The following is a 17969-nucleotide window of genomic DNA, read 5'->3' on the forward strand; positions in this document are numbered from 1 at the left end:
TTGGTTTGTCTCCAGCATGGCAGCTCTGAAGCACGGCGTGGCCATTCGTGTCCTCCTAAGTTTGAATTTTAATGAATAAATAGGTTGCCGCAAGATACCGCGCAGCTAGTGACTGACATCAGTGACCGAGGCAACTTTTTATCCTCACTACGATGCGATAAGCCCCTGTGAGAAGGCCCAAACTGGATGCATGTTTCTGCCAGAGTATGCATTGATAACAAAGGAGGTGTGGCTCTTTTCGCATCAGTAGTTGTTCTCTTAACACAAGTACTGGAATACAGGAGTCAGCCAATCAGTTGGTTAGCAGGTGATGGCGATATGACGTTCCGTTTGGTCTCCGTGATGCTCAAGCGGAGGCAAGAGGCAAGGTGTTGACGTGGAGTCTGGACGAGTTGGCCGCCGGAAGATGGATCAGGTGACGAGGATGGTGAGCCGTCTAGAGACCTCCCAGACTGCCGGCACTGCATCCACGATTTTGCAATGACGCGTCTACCTGTTCACTCGCCGCCATTGTTCGTGGACAAATGGCCGAGACTACGCTAGTCGGAGGCTCTCCCAGACCCTGTTAAACAGTACCGCTTTAGAGGTGCTGTTATTTCATTTCATGCTCATCGCTTGAGCTGAAGTTTGTTACAGTATAAGTGACTAACTTATCACGGGCAGTTCATCAATTTGAGGTTTACTTCAACCAATCCTTCCTGAGCTTTCGCCCTCGCTATTTTCCATAGCAATGATAGAAACTGCCAGGAATTAGTCACTATGTTCGAGTTTTCTTACTTTCCATGATTCTATTTTAAAGGAAATGTCCCTCAATGGTGATTAATGGGAGTGCATGGATACATTAAACTGTTATTCCATAAGTTTATATATCACTATTTTCTATTACGACAAAAAACGATCGCTGGTTTTTCCAAGTAGATAATGATATTCCAGAGCCTTGGCAGTGCATTTAGAGTTACGCCTTTCTTCCCTCTCGGGCTAGGATGTCCCTCTATTACTAATCTTTTTAGAGCAATTTTTCACAAATCTAATAAATAAGGAAACTAAAAACGGATTATTCACACAAGCCTTAAGTCGAAAAGTTGAATCTGTCAATAACCTTGGCGTGCAAATAGTCGGTCGCTTCACGGACGGCCCGTAGCATCTGTCCGGAGAGATAACGCGTCAGCGTTCGCTCGAAATCGGGGCTCTGTTGTAGAGTAGCAAGAATACGACGGCCGTAGTACCTGAATGTCACAGAAGGCGCCAAGTAAGGTTAATGCGTCAACTTTGGAGGTGGCACCACCGAATTTGTTTACTCCTTTACTACTGTCAAAGTGAAAGTAGAACTGTTTGACCTCTGCATAAAGTGGCGTTATGGCTTGTTAACGGTGTACTCCACAAGCTAGTCATGCTATTCATGCGCTCTAGTGATTTTTAAATAAACTCGGGTATTGCAGAGAAGATTAACGGGTGAGGAAAAAACTAGGAAATTGTTGTATTTATGTCTAAAGTCCATTGGCTAAAATTGGGTTTGACTCCCAACTGCCGTGGTGCATCTAATTAGCGCCGACATATTGAAGCCAAGTCTGATACAAATAGAAAGTGGTTAATTTGTTTTTTTTTTATTTTGAATAAATGCTGTTGATAATGACTTACAACAGAATAGGAGTGCTTTTATGAAATGATCTAGATGTCACTCGGGTGGGTTTATTCACTGTTAAACCTTTATTAACTTCCTGTCGAATCAAAGTCAAACTCAAGCATGTTTTCGGTCAACCAAACCTTTTTCTCTCTTAATGAATTTCCATTCCTTTTTCTAAGTTGCAACCTCAATGGAACAATTTGACGAAGAAGTCAATTCCAGACAACCAGAATGGATAGTGTCATGAGTTTGTGGCTTACCGAGTCTCCTGATTGCTGTCTAGAAGGAACTTTCCCAATGCCACAATCACGCGTTCAGTAATGGCCTGAGAAGAAGCGCTGCTGACACCGGTGGCAGAGGCGTTGAGGCTCGGAGTGGAGGCTGCGCCACCGCACACCGTGGTCATGGAGCCCCAGGAGGAGAGGTTCCCGCGCTGATTGGCGGCTTGCAGAACCCGACTAGGGCCCAGACTTTCGATGAGGTAACTCGCCTGGATGGCGCACTGCCGTCGCACTGCTGCGTTCTTGTGACTGTTTCGAGGCAAAGCAAATTGACAAGTTTTTCCCCATCCCAATTCCACACTCCGTGTGGCAGAGCTTCAAGTTGAAATCCTGCTTTGTAAAGCTATTTTGGGTTCATACGTTGCATAAGTATCAAGACAAAGTGACTTTATTGCTTAGATTACAAGTTCAGTAAATCTATGGTAGGTGGAATTTCTTCCATTGGGACAGAACAAATTGCACCAGTTTGGATGCGCTCTTGTGCTGCATTCCTTAAAGCAAAGAATGCATTGCATCACCAATGTTAAAAAAGTACCCAACTGACACCAAAGAGCGTTTATCAAGGGACATCCAGATTTTTGAAAAGACCACAATGACAATATGGACGTGGTAATTATAGTCCAGCAAATTGTTAATCGGCTGTATGTTTTGACAATTTTTTACCGAGTCATGTTTAAGTAAAGAACGAAGTGGTTTCCATTCTAAACAGTTTTGAAAGGGTTAGGGGTTTTGAAACCTGCGAAGATTATACCACAGAAAGTGGTTCCACTTTATTGAGGGATTGAATTTCAGCTTTCCATTCTAACGGCAATGGTGATGCACTGGTTCTACGAGAGGAGAATCGGTCTCCAGAGTATGCTAATAATTGCTAAGAGGAGATTGTGTTCTGCCACGGGATGGTATTTCCCACCATCGTACGTTACGTGTAAGCTTTCATGTAGTAGCCCTCCTTCATCGGTCACTCAAACGCCTAATTGACGCCATCCGAAATTCAAGGGACCATGAATTGGGAGCATGGCCAAATCCAGCATTCACATTTTTGCTTTTTACACGACCAGGTAATGCCTGTTCATCTATTTTTGTCAACTGATTACAGACGACTAGGGGTCCTTCCATTCGGACAGTTTAAGAACTTTGTAGATCTGGAGGCTAGTTATTAGGCGATGAATTTGTGCGCCCTAATCACTAAATGTCAGTGTTGCAATGATATTCCTCCTTAGGGAAATTCACAAGTTTTTCAGTCATTCTTATTCCAGAATAGATCAAAATCCTAAACTCTGCATGCATTAATCTTTGATTCCGTCCAAAAAAGTCCACCATGGAAAAATCGAATCAGATTGTAGCAAAATAATTAGTAGAATGCAACAAAACCGAGCATCTCAATGTTTAAGGTTTTCCAATTACTAGTGGAACCACCTTTCCTGTGGTGCGCTTATAAAGTCTTCCAGTGAGGTTCAAAACGGAGGACATACCCCAATCCATGCTGGAAGAGAGCAATAAGGGCTCTGTTGGGATTGACAGACCGGACGAGATCGCTAAGTGCAATTGCAACCTCCCCACGCAAAAAGGCTGCCGAGGCCTCGCCCGTCTTGGCAAGAAGCACACGCACGCAGGTGTCCACGTGGGGGTCGAGAAGGCGACCCAGACCACGGAAGAGGTCAGCTATCGTCTTCACGGCTTGTCTGGATACCTGTAGGGAGTGGGAGCACTTTAATAGTTTTGGTTCTTTAAAATAAGCATTATCATTCCTTTGGCTTCTTATTCTCTTCTAACACGGCGTTCTTTCAAGAAATTGTTAGTACTGAAGGGAATGCATACCATGCCACTTCATTCAGTGTCGGAAGCTGGTAGTTAGTTGAGTAAAAGACAATGTTCAAATTCGATAGACTTTGAACAATTGCAAATAGTCTAAGGAGACCATTGCAACAAGGGTGTCAGGAATGTTGTTGTCTAGTAAAAAATGTTATTGGAAAAAAGTATTAAAGATGCTTGGTTGGCACTTTGAATGGCCTGGGATTTGGATGAATACACTCACATAATGGCTTATTGAAGTTGTCATAGTAACGCAGAATAGACTATGGATGTGCGGTTAACGTAGCATTTAGCAAAAAAGTTGTGTTTTTCCATCTTTGAGTGGTATCTTGTGGGTTCATTGGAATTCATACAATGAGTAGACAGTCAAATAACAGAAGGGATGGCCATAAAACTCAAGGTTTATTTAGATTTACATTCCGTTCCATCAGAAGCACATCCCCTTCCATTTCCAAAGTCATTAGCTCATACGACAATGGAAGAAAGTGCTGTGTAGGCAAAGAAAACAAGGGATACATTATTGTCATTTCATCTTTGAGGATACTGTGAATCTATAAGCAGAACTCGAAGTACCTGGGAGCGGAGATTTCTGCATTCAGAGGTAACAACGTGAATGATCGCGGAATAGGTATCGGGAGAATTGGAAAAGGCTGTGGGGTGCTTCAGGGCCAGTGTAGAGAGGCTCAGAAGACCGTCGACTTTGTCCTCCCAGTCCGTGGACTCGATTTGATTGAGGGCTGAGGTGACATCTCGACACTTGCCTGAGTCATTCATGGAGGGGTGATTTTGGGAGAGGCGTGAGAGAGTGGCTTCTCTGGAGGCGCTGTCAGGACTCTGCTGGCGAATGGTCCTAAAAATATTAAGACGCACTCATCAGTGGTCGAGGCTTACGACTCATCTGCCAAACGAAAGTGTGAATAAGGTACTGAGCGCGGTTTGTCAATCTTGTATTTAAAACATGGCTTGATGAAAGGTCGCCAGATATAAGAATATGTAGGAAATGACAACCATATCCCTTGTTACGGTGGTGCTCCATAACTCCTGAGTTTGGGACAGTTAAAAATAGGATTCACTAAAAGAATGTGGCGAGTAGCTGCACCTGCGCTGAAGGCTTCCATCGCGAGGACCAGTGGGTGGTCGTCTGGTAGGGACCCCATGTGGTGGCCTTTGCAATGACGGCGTCCGCGTGGGTGTCTGAGGTCCGTTTCTTGCTGAGTCTAGATCTCCAAAATCTCCCCTCCTCTCCCGTTGCAAAGCTGCAGTGTAGACGTCAAAGGACCGAGGTTACTAACTAGCAAATGCTCACATTCTGGACCGCATTGTCGTACAGCAACATAATTAATCTAAGTTGAATTCGTCTTCTGTTAGAGAAGGTTACGTGTCACTAGTATAATGTATTCATTCTACTTGTTTATCCTTGCAAATGCAAAAGAACGCGTTTGTGTTAATAACCTTTATTGTGAGATACCCTCTTAATGTTGCGACTTACTGAATCAGAAACACTCCCAAGTAATTTCAAACGATAACGAAAGAGTTCGTTCAATGGAGCGTGTCCGGCCGTAAAGTGGGTCCAATATTATTTGGTACAATGGCAATTTTTTGATAAAGACGCTCATAAAGAGAAAGGTACTACTCTCTTGCACCATTTGTATGGAAAAGTGGATGCAAATCTCAAATTCATCTCTGTCATCAAGTTCCCTCACCTTGGGAATAAAGTTTAATCAAATGAGTGGAGAAAGGGTTGCTTAAGCGATCCCACTCATATGTCAGACACAGGAGGCCTGAATTACTCTTTTCACAATCCAATTAGGAGAAGAAGCTATAGAATGGAACAAAAGCACTTGTGAAGACCATTTTAATCTACCGGATCTAGTACGGCATTGAATGCGATAGGACGCGCATCGGAGACATGAGCAGAAACACTCGAACGCTCCTTCTGGCCATGTGACCCAGTATTTTGAAAAGAATATTTGTTATTATGAGACGCAAAGAAAGTAGAGAAGTATGCACAATTTGTTCTATTACATCTGCAGCACTAAAGTATTTCAGGGTACACATGCTAACAGTATTAAAAAGCAGACATAAAGCCAGGAAGTCTACATCGAAGTGTCCATTTTATTGAAAAGGTTCTAGCACTGTGGAATGATCTTTACGACTTGGATAAAAGAACGAGAAATAAAACATTTGACAAACATCATAGTTCTCAGTGGAATAGGAATGCCTAAAACTTGCTTTCATATGAAGGAGCCGATGAAACGCATTAAGAAGCCACCGAAAACATGTTACTCCGGTTTTATACAAAGCTAATAAATAATGAGCGCCCTTTAATCTCAAACTTCACTGAACCATGTCAGGCACATTTTGAGCCTCCTCCATTGTTTTGCGTTCCGCGATAGAGAATCAGAGAAGTTTCACGAATCAAATATTTTCCTCACAGAAGGAAGACATCTTAAGGACTTATTAGGATTCCCAATTCACTAGTAACACAGATGTGGCTAAGGCTTCATTCTTCCATCCAGGTTGAAAGATTAGTCAACCAATAATACTTTACACTTACAGGCAGATTTCACATTGTCACCTTGCCTAGAGCGACTTGACCTCCGACCAAATCCTCGTGGCGCGTGACCTTCAATGCCTGTCCTCAGGGTGTTGTCATCATCCTAGAATTACGTTGAAATTCAAAACTGATGTTTTGTATGTGTACGAAATGGCGCATGCACAAATCTGGCTAGTTTTTCTTACCACCCAGATGGTTTCACTGTCAAGCATGTGTAAAGTTTACTCAATTGTAAACAATTTCATGTCAACTTCTACTAGTCGGTCGCATTTCGTGAGACCACAGATCTGTACTACAACAATAAGTGATACAAAATCCCCTATTTGTCATAACCAGCCTTACTGACATTTAAATTCAAAAGTAGATGAAGTCATACATCAGATTCTGGCGAGCTAGATGGCTCTGCTTTTCGTCCGGATTCATTAGTCGCGTTATAATCATCACCGTTGTCATTTCGGCCATCGGCGTCGCTTCCATCATGTTTGATTGAAGTTCTGCTAAAATCTCCTAAGGGCGTACGATAGTTAAAATGTGAAACCCGAAAAGTGGGACATAAAGTAAGGGCAATCAAGGACGTACCAAACGGATGCATACTCCTGCCAACAATGTCAACTTGAGGATATTGGAAAGCACAATCTGGACTGGGGAGCATCATATTTTTGGCCAGTTCATGTTGACCTGCAACAGACAGCAATTAAATGGTCATTTGGTTTGTTTTCAGTCAGCTACTATCAGGTTGACCCTTCCATTACCTAACCTTTGATTTTCAATTAAGAATGTGCGGACAAACTTAGTCTTGAGTGCGAGGCACGAAATTGGATAAATCTGTTGACATTCAGTTTAAGCAATCTAGATTGAAAGCTTTCATGGAAGCAGGAACTCTGAATTGGTAGTAAAGCCTAATGGGGTTACTATTCAAGCCTTATTTGAGCGGGAAGAAAGTGTTCTCACAAGGTGGAGAGTTGCATGAAGCAAATGAGCCAACGTAAACACATTATAAAAAGTTTTCTCAAAGCCCACAGTCTTCCTTAGTTGTCATGAGGTTAACGAACAGCAGTAATTTCACATTTATTTGACAAAATTATCAATTAAGTCTTGATAAAGCCAATTCCAAAAATTGGGGCCCATCCGCTTGAGGTTAAGGCGCTACTTTTATGCAATTCAGCGTCAATATGTTACAGTCGGCGTGTACAAGTGGCAAAACTGAAACGGAAAGAGGTTTTTGCCCAAAAATTCCCCCCTCCCCCACACTTTCCATCTTTTGCATCTTGGACCACTTCCTGTCGCGTGTGCAAAAGGCATAAGCCAACTGCCCAAGCCTTACAAATATTTTTCTTCCGTTGCACGTTCATTGTTTCAAGCACTAAGATGGTCAAACCACGTATTCTGTAACATTCCACTATTTTGTGCTACAAGCTAACATTTGGCCTTGATAAAAATTCCAAAGCACGGTTCCAGCAGCGTCAAAAATATTACCTATTCAAAAACGTCAAAGTAGGTGTCATAGGTGCAATAAACGACAGGAAGAAAGTAATCTCCCGCCCCCACAATTTGTCTTTGCTTGATGAAGGAATGCCGCCTTACTGTTTTGTTCAACACCGAAACCGGATTTTTATTCAGCAATATTGGGGGGATAGAGATGATATTGCAGTGTAATATCTAAAAACAAATAATGGAAAAGTCGCTGTCGTTTAGATGCTATAACTGTGCAGCACCAGAATGACCTAATAACCACCTAAATTTAAAGTTCATTTTGTCCTCCAACGAGGCGGATTGGAACATTTTATTCACCCCTTTTTCTCCTTAACTTTCCCTGGTGACAAAGAAAGCTAGCTTTAAGACCAAAGAAACTTATAGCGCTTATTATAGGCAGAAAATTTTGTTAGGAATGCACAATTAGTACTCGTTGCTGGTCGGTGAATTGGGTGTTCAAAGAGAGCATTTTAATGACACTCACCCCGCAGTGGTCCTGCATGCAAAGTATGGCAGTCGGTGGGTGAGTTGGAAATCTTGCCGCAACTGGGGGATTGATCGAATTTGGGACTCTGATGGTGCTGAGGCAAACCGGCTCGACTTGTCGATAGAGAAGAGGGTATGCTGGGTGGTGTGAGAAAGCATGGATTGCTTCCACAATTGAGTCTAAAGAGAAATTTTTTTTCGCGATCAAGTAAGGACAAAGTGATACGCAATCCAGTACTAGTGTAAAAACATTTACCTGCTACTGCCTTACACAAGTATCATAATTTCCTCAAAAATTTGCGCCAAAATCTAAATACTTTCACATATCAGTGGCGTTATTGTCACTATGACTCATTTTGACGGATACTTTCATATTTATTTAAGCTTGCTGTAAAGCGGTAAGTTTGATCTTTTGTTAGATTAAATGAAACCATGAATATGTAAAGACCAACTGTTACTGACAAGTAAAAGGCTATCGGTTGTCATAGTTACGGTTATTTGTTCTTAGAGTTGTTCGCAGCTGTAGGCCTCACTTTTATGGCGCATCACAAGCACTGTTGGCCCTCAAACATCTTTTGGAGAGGCTCAATTCAAAGAAAGATAATCAAAGACTACGTTATGCCACCGAGTATTCTTCCCTAGAGTTCACCTTCTACAAAACTAGGCCGAATTACAATGTTTTGTATAATGCGTGCTATTTTGGTTGGTAAGATCGTACCGATTAAATGATGGTGGGTGTTAGGGGAGATCGTATCCAATTGATCACTGAGTTGTAAATTTGTTAAATCAAGATCTGTGTTCACTCGAAGAGACCGCCTTTGAGAGGATTTTCTGCGAGTGCGAGAGGCCTGTTTGAACCAATTGAACATATTACAAATGAGGAGCGAAAGGGATGTCAAATTATTACTAGTGGTTCCTTTCAAGCCTAGTCAATGTATTCATTAAATCAGTAATAACCAACTTAAAAAGAATACTCGTGTTTAACAAAAAACCTCCCCAAAACAAGATTCTAACAGAAGGTGTGGGATATGCGAAAGACCTAATTAATAATTTGTAACTAGAAGGGGCCCTTTCCTTTTCCTTATTCGATTTTTGTTGACATTTGGTAGACGGACAAAATGTTAACAATGCAGTAACGAAATCAACAGAAGGTATTATTTACCTCTGAGGGCTCGATAGTCTTCATCAACTTGCGATTTCCAACTACGCAGTTCTCAGATGTCGATGGGGAAATTGCGAGAGAGCTCGAGATTACCCTAGCCGATCCCGTACCACTGCCCTCATAGGCGACTCCCATCTGCGCCTCAGCGGCTGCTATTACAAGAAGGCAAGACAAGAGTCCACTTATTTGAAGTGGTGATAAGAGTGGGCTGAAAATGGAATCAGATAACTTTGTTAGATGCAATTTTGGCTGAGGCTCAAGTCAAACTAAGTCATGCTTGTGGAAAAGATGCTAGTGTGTTCTGTTGCTACTAGTTAGTTCCTACTTCGTGGATCAATGGCAGCGTGGGAATGCAACCGCATGTATTAATGAAGTCTTGCATGAACGACGTCGAATACCGAGAGGAGACTTCAAGCAGAGCAACACTATAGGGATGGGGCTCTCGTCCACTCGGCAGTAAGAAGGTTGAAGATAGACATGTATTTGTACGCTAGCGACTATACTGTTTGCGCTGATTTCTTTCCACAGGGGTGGCAGCCATTAATGATATTTGGTGCATGCGCTATTGACTGCACGGTGAACATAATCATTCAGGAATATTTTCCAACTTTGGAACATTAACTCTTCTAAAAATTCCTACCAACTACCAGTCAAAGGAAGATAATAACTTTGTAGAACCCTATTTTCTGAACAGTATATATCTTTCCGGTTGGCTTATTTTTCCAAGTGAACTTAGCCACAGCAGCCAAAAGCAAGTATTTTAGAGCGTGATCCTTCCGGATTTTAAACAAGTTTGCTGATTTGTCGAGTGGGGAGTCAAAGTGCTCAAATCGAAAATAGAAAAAAAAACTTGAAGGGGTTTTTTGGGGTGGAGATTTGTGGCAAATGTAAGGCAAGATACTTGATTGTTCTGGTAGTAACCCCGCTAGCTAGTAATTTATTCGTCTAATTTAGCTACGGGCCAAAAACTAGAAAAATTAGTATCTAGCTACTTTTAGACCATAAACATTTTCCATCTGTTTTATCCTTTTCAACCTAATTAGTGTGCTATTGACAAGATTTGGCACAGGGAGTTACAATAAACTGGTAAGGAGAAGGCTTGTCACTTTGTGTGAATCTCTTATGGATGCCGAAATGGCCTCGTCGAAAGGTGGAAAAACCGAGGTATGGTGCAGTTTTATCCACTGCGTTAACCTCTGTGAAGGATGATTGCGTTTGAAGGCTGGAGGTAAGTGAATGATGAACTTGCCTTGATTGTCTTTACAGTAGGAAGCACCAGAGAGGTTTAAACTGCGCCGTATCTCTGCACGACTGTCGAGGTCGAGAGACTGATACCCGGGGTTTTGGTTACTGACTGAACGTTGTGGGGACTGGAAAATAAATAGTTTGTGGCAAGCTAGGACAATAGGATACGTAGATGAGAGGGCAATTATGAAATGTCAACTGTCTAATCTTGTTGCGATGTCATCTCACTGGAAGCCACGCCTTGTTGTCATGCTTCAGGTAATGTAGTTGACGTAAAACCATCAATACTCACCCGACCACTCGACCTGGGCTCATTAAAATTCCTATCCAGGGTGGCGTTTGCCGATTGCGAAAGATTGGGCAAAGAAATGGGGCAACGTCTCGAAGGTCCAGTGGCAGAACCGACCACCACCACACTTTCCCTGGGGTCCCAAGGCAGTCGCAAGTTTCCATGCATCCGGCCCGCACTTGGCTTACGACGTTCTGTTGGCATAGAAACGAGGCAAAATTTAAGACACAGGTCTATTCGATGGCACCTTGAAAACAGAGCGTATTACGTCAAAACACCGCCATATTTGTTACCAATGCCCATTAAATAACTTTGCCGTTAGGTTGATAAGAATTCTCATTTAAAATCAGTAAATGCCAGTGATTTAACTCACAGTAAGCATTCAACCAATAATGAAGACGACTTCAACTTCTGAACGAGGCATGTAAGTACTAGCATAGCCGAACAATTTTCCACCGACTAGTACATGTACCTGTGTTTTTTTTTTTATAAAATTGGCCTTTAGTCGCCGCTGGGACGCATGTACCACCAGAATAATGTTCCTCTTTGAGTTTCTAGAAGTTTTCAAGTTCTCTATTACTCACTCACCCCCAAATGATTGGCTGAGAGCAAGTCTAGATGCACTTCAAGTGCACTTATGACCGCTCTAAATCCAGAGTGAGTTAGTTGGGTCCATTAGCAGATCTCAGCACTATAGTTACCATCTATTGATTATCGGGTTAGGGGGACGATAGGCTCCAGATCACTCCATCATGAATATCGCTTTAAGAAATCTCGAGGCAAGATCAAGCAGGAACACCCGAATATAGTGAGTGAAAACCGAAAATGTATACCTCAACGTCAACAAAAAAAATAGTCCAAGTGACGGGATTCGATGGATGTGTACATACAATGATTACTGTATGCAAAAGTCAGTGTGACATTAAATAGGAAGCATTTTCAGTCAAGTAGAAACATACCACAGATGGAAGATGAGGACTCGCAATCGACCTGCCCCACAGCCGACATTTTGACGGTGGAGTCTAATCGAGGTGGACGAACAAGGCGAGATTGACTATTGAGAGAGGGTAGGGGACGTTGAAAGACAATAGAACGCAAAGATGCCGCAGTATAGTGAATGGAAAGCTCCTCTTGCTCTCCCTCCTTCTCCTCCCTCTTGGCACTGTTGTTGCGATTTAGGATAGGCAACTGTGATTCAACACGGTAGATTAGAGCATCACTTTCTTGCTTTACTGCCACTGCCAGGCAATCGAGGGCTGCATTACGCACCTAAAGGAAGAATCGCAAAGACCCCTATGGGGGCTTGATATTTCTATGGATCTAATTAACTTTATTACCTTACGGTGGTTCAAAGAAATGCGTTTCAATCACGTGCATTAACACCAGGTGGAAGACAATAAGCACTTGTTGTCCTTCACTGTGCATTCTAGGTCGTTCGATGTCTGACTGAATTATGATAGGAAGTGAGGTTGGAATCGCAAAGTGAGATAAGTGAACGAACATGTCACTGCCCATCCCCAAAACTATTCATTCTTTGCTACCAGCTGCAAATTTCTGGGCCGCGTACAACTTCATCCCTACTACGTAGACGTCGAACAGAGTTATTCGGTCTGAAGGTCTTGCTGAAATCTGGGCGAATTCTACTGAGGTCTGCCTAATCCTAGAAGTCTTTAGATGCAGTCAGGCTTGGTTAAACATTTGGAAGAAAAAAGTTCTTTTCGTATCTTCATGAGGAAGAAGGGGGAAAGGGAAGAGGTAGTACTTCTTCCTCGTCTTTATTTTCGCTTGGAGGATAGTTTACCAAACCTTAAGTGATCATCATATCATATTGACATTAGCGCTATATAATAGACAATAGGCAGGGGCGATACTTCACATATAGGTAAAATTCACAATAGACTTCTGTCTAGTTGTGAAAAAAGGTGTAGATTGCCTTAGCAATTAGTTTGCCTGATAAACTATTTTAAGAGACTATGACTGAGCTGTTTTACCTATACGATTTTAAAATTGAATTAAGTACTAATTCGACAAAACGCATTTCACCTGCAGAGAAAGTAATAAAATGGAAGGCTAGATAAAAAGCAAAGTCAAAAATCTTACTAGAAACGACTATGGTGTGAATAAAGTGAGCCACAGTGTGATGAATGAACTTAGAGTAGCAGGACCGAACAATAGGTGCCCGAGCTCAATTCCTTCCTGTAATCCGATTGGTCAGCGTGGCTGTGCACCTGAGGCACACCTACCTGCCAACATTTCCCCTTGTAATTTACACGTGGCCACAAATGTCGCACGGTGGTAAGTTACTTTTATGAATTACCTAACAGCAGCGTTAAAATTGGCAAATTAATTCAACACCATGTTTACTTGTGACAAGAGTGGTTAGAGAAGTGGTAACTGTTGCCACAGCAACGTGGTTTGACTTAAGGTAGCATATTGTATAGAATGGCAGAGGCGCTACGCGACCGCACATTGCCTCGGTGGTTTATTGAATTCTCTAAATGAATCTCATTCCTCATTTTTTTGTTCTCAAGTAATCAACACAAGTTCGATCTAAACGTGATCAGCCTTGAAGTCAATGTGGTTAAAGTGTCATAATATGTAACTGCATTTCACTTACTCCTTCTTCCTTACATAACTACTTAATGAGAAAATTAATAGTGTGACAAATATGGAGCACTCTTTGTGCAAAATTTTAGTCAAGGCTACGAGGAAATGCCGCATTGACCCTGAAACTGAGTCTCGAACAAAGCATAATGCCAGATAAAGCGTTCTCAGGGTCCTTTTTTTCTTTTCCTTTCTCTACCAAGTGTTATTATTAGTTTAGAGCACAAGTCGTTGCTTTATGATCACGTTACGCTGTTCTTATAATGTCAACCCAATCTCCCACCATCGCGCGGGCACATGCATTGAGTGCAATCCAGGAAGGCAGCCTCCTCTACTTATATTTATTCAGTAGGACGTTTATTTTCCCAAACTTCTTGAACTCGCTCAGGAATCAGACAACCTTCAACCCCTGCTTATTTTCTTCAACCACGCATCTTAATTACTCGATTCGTCTCATTAAGCGGCTAAATTACCGGTTTCCAAACTACTTTGATTTTCCATTTACTCGCCCATCTGTTGTTTTTTTTCGCTTAAAAAACTAGAAGATCGATGGTAGAATGCTCCTTGTGATTGAGTATTTTAATGTTACTTCTGCTCTTTTTTGGCAGGCTCACTAGCCCTACTGCTTGGCGTGCGTAATATCGCCTCCATTAATGGTGGCCAATGATATGTGCTTTTTTGGGGGAGTGGAGAACGCTAATTCATCCCTTGAAGCACTTTTGCATTGTCGTCTGCGGATGTTACCGATTCACACCATTCCATTTAGCCACAGTCATAGATGTGTAAATGGTGAAGTTATAATAAGCGGTTTTTGCAAAAAAAATTAGTGAAGGTAGATGTGAATGTTAGCAATCTAAAGTATAAACTTTTGCATAGCCGTAAAGTTACCTTGTCACTCCTTATCTTTTGATTGCAACATGATTTGAACACTCGGACCGAATATTTTAAAAAATGTGTTAAGTGTAGATGGTGTCGTGGCAATTCAGTCTTCTATACAGCGTCTAGCATTTCAAACGTCTACGATTCATAATCCTAATATCTCCTCGATAACTTACTATGTGCTTGGGGTCCTTCAATCCTGGAACAATTACAGAATCCACAATCTCATAGAAGTTGAATACCGAGGCAGGGCAAAGTAAAAGTGCCGCCGTAACACAGTCAATTGCTTCCTTGCGTAGTCTTGATTTAACAGTGTCAAGTGTCTTTAAGTTGTCATCGTAACAACTAAGTATGGGAGCAGCAAGGTCGCGTACAATTGACCTCGAGCCTCCAGGGAGATGCAAAAGCTTCGCCACCAGTTGGGAGCCCGCGGTTCGAATTAAACGCTTGGGGTCAGAGAGGGCGATCCGTAGAAAGTTTGTAGCCAGATGAAAGATCCAGCAATACCCGTCTCCAGATTGGCTGCAAAGGGTGAACAATGGGTATTCTGAGCAAAACCAGACAATGAACTTCGTCCTTTTGATTTAGATGTTCGTTTTTTAACGTCTGGAATATCAAATAGTGTAGCAAGTGTAACTACAGCTTACTCAAGGATGTCGATAGTAAATGTGTCCGTGTCAAAGACTTTTTATTTCATCAGCCAAGTTCTGTGATCGCAATATCTGGGCAACCACTTTATTTGCGAATGACGAAAAGAACGCTTTATATACCAATACTGGGTACAACATCTACTCGCGTGTTTATACACGTTGCTATGGTTCAAAGGGCGAGAGAGATAGGTGCAGCATGACGGAGAGTCGTAATGTAGCCATGCACACACAAAACGATATGTACATTAGAAAAGTTAATTTTCTAGTGAAATTAATGCCCAGTAGTGCAGAGTGCCATTTTTTCGTTAGATGCTGTGGAGTTAGATGACTTCTGTTTATTCATAGACCTAAGATTAGGATCCAAATAGATGCGTGGCCGTAATGGTGCTTCATCGTAACTTCATGCCATGAGTCAAGCACAAAACATTCCATACAGTCACACAATTGGATGATTTGGGAATGGGCAGCGACTCGCCCATTTATTTAATCAACTAATAAAACTTATCCAATCCATTTGCGCAAGGATAAATTAGCCAAAACTACAAAGTCTGCACTGGGACAGTTTTGACCAAACAACCATTACCTCTGTAATTTATACTTCTCCCTTTCTATTTATGACAAAACTAATAGTTAGTTATGATTTCTCAGGCAAGATTTGTTGCATTTCTTTCACTAGATGTAGAACAAAATTAATGGGCCTTCATAATGTACTGTCGTCTATATCGGCAGAAAATACCACGTGTTTGTATAATTTTACCTAGGCTGATAATAGCAAATCAGGGTCTGAAATCATTACTGAATTTGTTTACATTCTTGCAAGCAGACGGCACCCAGTTTTACTGGAGCACAGGTACAGTAACTAAAAGAATTTAGCAAAAAGCTCTTATCTGCTAACTTACTTATTCATCAGTGTATCGAAGTCCCCTTGAGCAATCCTCCTTGGTTTTGACTCAGTGATGACAGCAATTAAGTTGGTAAATGACCTCAAACCCAGCAGAAGCAAGGTGAAGTCTGTATCCATCATCATCAGCTCTGTTATCGCACAAATCACTGTCACTTGAGGAGTGCGAACCAACAGCTTTTCTTCACTTTTTTCTGCTACCGTAACCACTGCTACAAAATCCCGTAGAAAAGTCTCCATTCTCCACGCAACATCTCTGGCAACATTGTGCGCCGGCTTGCCAGCAAGATCTCCACTTGCAAGAGCATTAATTTTTTCAAATAAATCCCCGGAAAGTAGAAACGCAGAGCTCTCAAAGTCGGTTGAAAAATGATTCCATAAAAGACCTTCATCATCGTCTAGATGGACCCTGGCTGATCTCATTGAAATTTTACTTTACTCCTCTTGCAGGCAATGTAGGATGGTTTCAGAAATCGACGAGTCAAGGTGCTGAAGAATTTTTGTTAAAAGGCTTTCCTCATTAAAAGACAAAACTGCTTTAATGATACTCGTAGAGAGAGTTATATACAATTCCTTTGGATAGGGCGTGCTGAAAGCTCTTTTAAATAGAATTTTTAAGATGTGATTGCAAATGGTTTCGGAAATTTTGCAGTTTTTATAACAAAGGCCATGTAAAAGTGGAGCTTTAGAAAGTATATTCAGAGTAACAGTTCCTTCTTCATCGTTGTCGTCCTCCAAAAAGTAAGCGGTGAGTTCAGCAAAGGCTTCTATTGATACAATAGCAAGAAAGTAAAAGTCAGGATTTGCGATTTCTAGGAATAGGCATATAATAATCTTGCTTAAGTGTTCTTTGATAAGTGCAGCTTAGGTATTAGACTCTTAAGGGCAGCAAGACGTTTTGTTACATTTTTCGAGGTCTTACAAAGATTTTTAAAGCGAAAATCAAAGAGATGCACCCAATGTTTTGCCGTATTGTTTCTGAAGCCCGGATGCAGAGTGCGGTGTTACTTTTCTCCCCTTGTCAAAAAAAATTCACAACGTTGCAATTTGACTAGGTAAACGACTTTATTAAGTGCAAAAACAAACATTTTTTAAGATTCATGCTCCTGAGCAACAAATTCCACAAGCAGGAAATGCTACAAAAGCACCTAATATATAGACAGTTTAACAGCAACATCTGGTTAAAAATTATAGGAAATAAATGACAAATTATGTGTACCCAGAAACCACGCTAGAAAAATAGAGAATCTCTAAATCAAATGAATCAGACGAGTATAGCCAATGGTCGGAAGCGTGCTATTTTTTAAGTAATAGGCCATAAATTTGCACTGTCATACAAAAACTGTTAGAAAATCAGTATAAATGTATATTCATGAAATATGTGCAGACAAAACACACAAATATGTTCATGAAGAAAGTCACATCAGGTTTTATCGTGGATATGTGTGGTGGAAACGACCTTGGAAATTTCGTCAGCATTAGATCATATTATTTAAGTGCAAGTTGTCAAAATTAACTTTCTTAGTTTTTCTCCCTTCAAAAGTAGCTTTAACTTATTTAATAAAAACTTGTTCGAAAAACGAAGGCCAGCTGATTCAAGATATTTTATAAAGATTGCATTTACCCTGGTTGGTAGAAAACAATAATACAAGGTCTTTTAAAACAAATCCAAGCAAAATGGCTTTTCTCAGAACGCTTAAATCTGTAAATTTGGTTATTTCTCCGCGCAAGGCAATGTGAGAGCCTACATTTTTACAAGTTTTAGTAAATCATATCGATGTTTTTTGTCCTGGAATGTGGTGATAACTGTAATTGTAGAGCGAGACTCATCGGTCTCCGCCCCCTATTCCTAGCGTTCTTAGACAAGCCTAATTGATTCATTTTGGGCATATTTATTAGAGATGAAAAGATGGAGAGGGAGAATACAACGTTCAAGAAGCAGAGCAGCCGCAGTCACTAAGTACGGGAGAGGACGATCCGGTCACGAGATTCAAATTTCCGGCTTG

General features: G+C 41.4%; 1 protein-coding gene across 1 annotated transcript; it reads right to left on the minus strand. All coding sequences in view use genetic code 11, as the record gives it.

The window, feature by feature from the left end:
- Nucleotides 1–1069: 1069 nt before the first annotated feature.
- Nucleotides 1070–16386, minus strand: EGR_06759 (hypothetical protein; the record flags this gene model as incomplete). Its single annotated transcript, XM_024496008.1, has 16 exons — nucleotides 1070–1226; nucleotides 1885–2154; nucleotides 3378–3595; nucleotides 4291–4567; nucleotides 4817–4973; nucleotides 6275–6377; nucleotides 6651–6781; nucleotides 6854–6952; nucleotides 8232–8293; nucleotides 8340–8413; nucleotides 9396–9603; nucleotides 10590–10765; nucleotides 10933–11123; nucleotides 11889–12198; nucleotides 14589–14934; nucleotides 15962–16386. The coding sequence occupies 16 exons, from the start codon at nucleotides 16384–16386 to the stop codon at nucleotides 1070–1072; spliced, it is 3204 nt and encodes a 1067-aa protein (XP_024349548.1).
- Between the last annotated feature and the right edge of the window lie 1583 nt (nucleotides 16387–17969).

The sequence above is a fragment of the Echinococcus granulosus genome, assembly GCF_000524195.1.
Source record: "Echinococcus granulosus chromosome Unknown EG_S00063, whole genome shotgun sequence".
NCBI lineage: Eukaryota > Metazoa > Platyhelminthes > Cestoda > Cyclophyllidea > Taeniidae > Echinococcus > Echinococcus granulosus.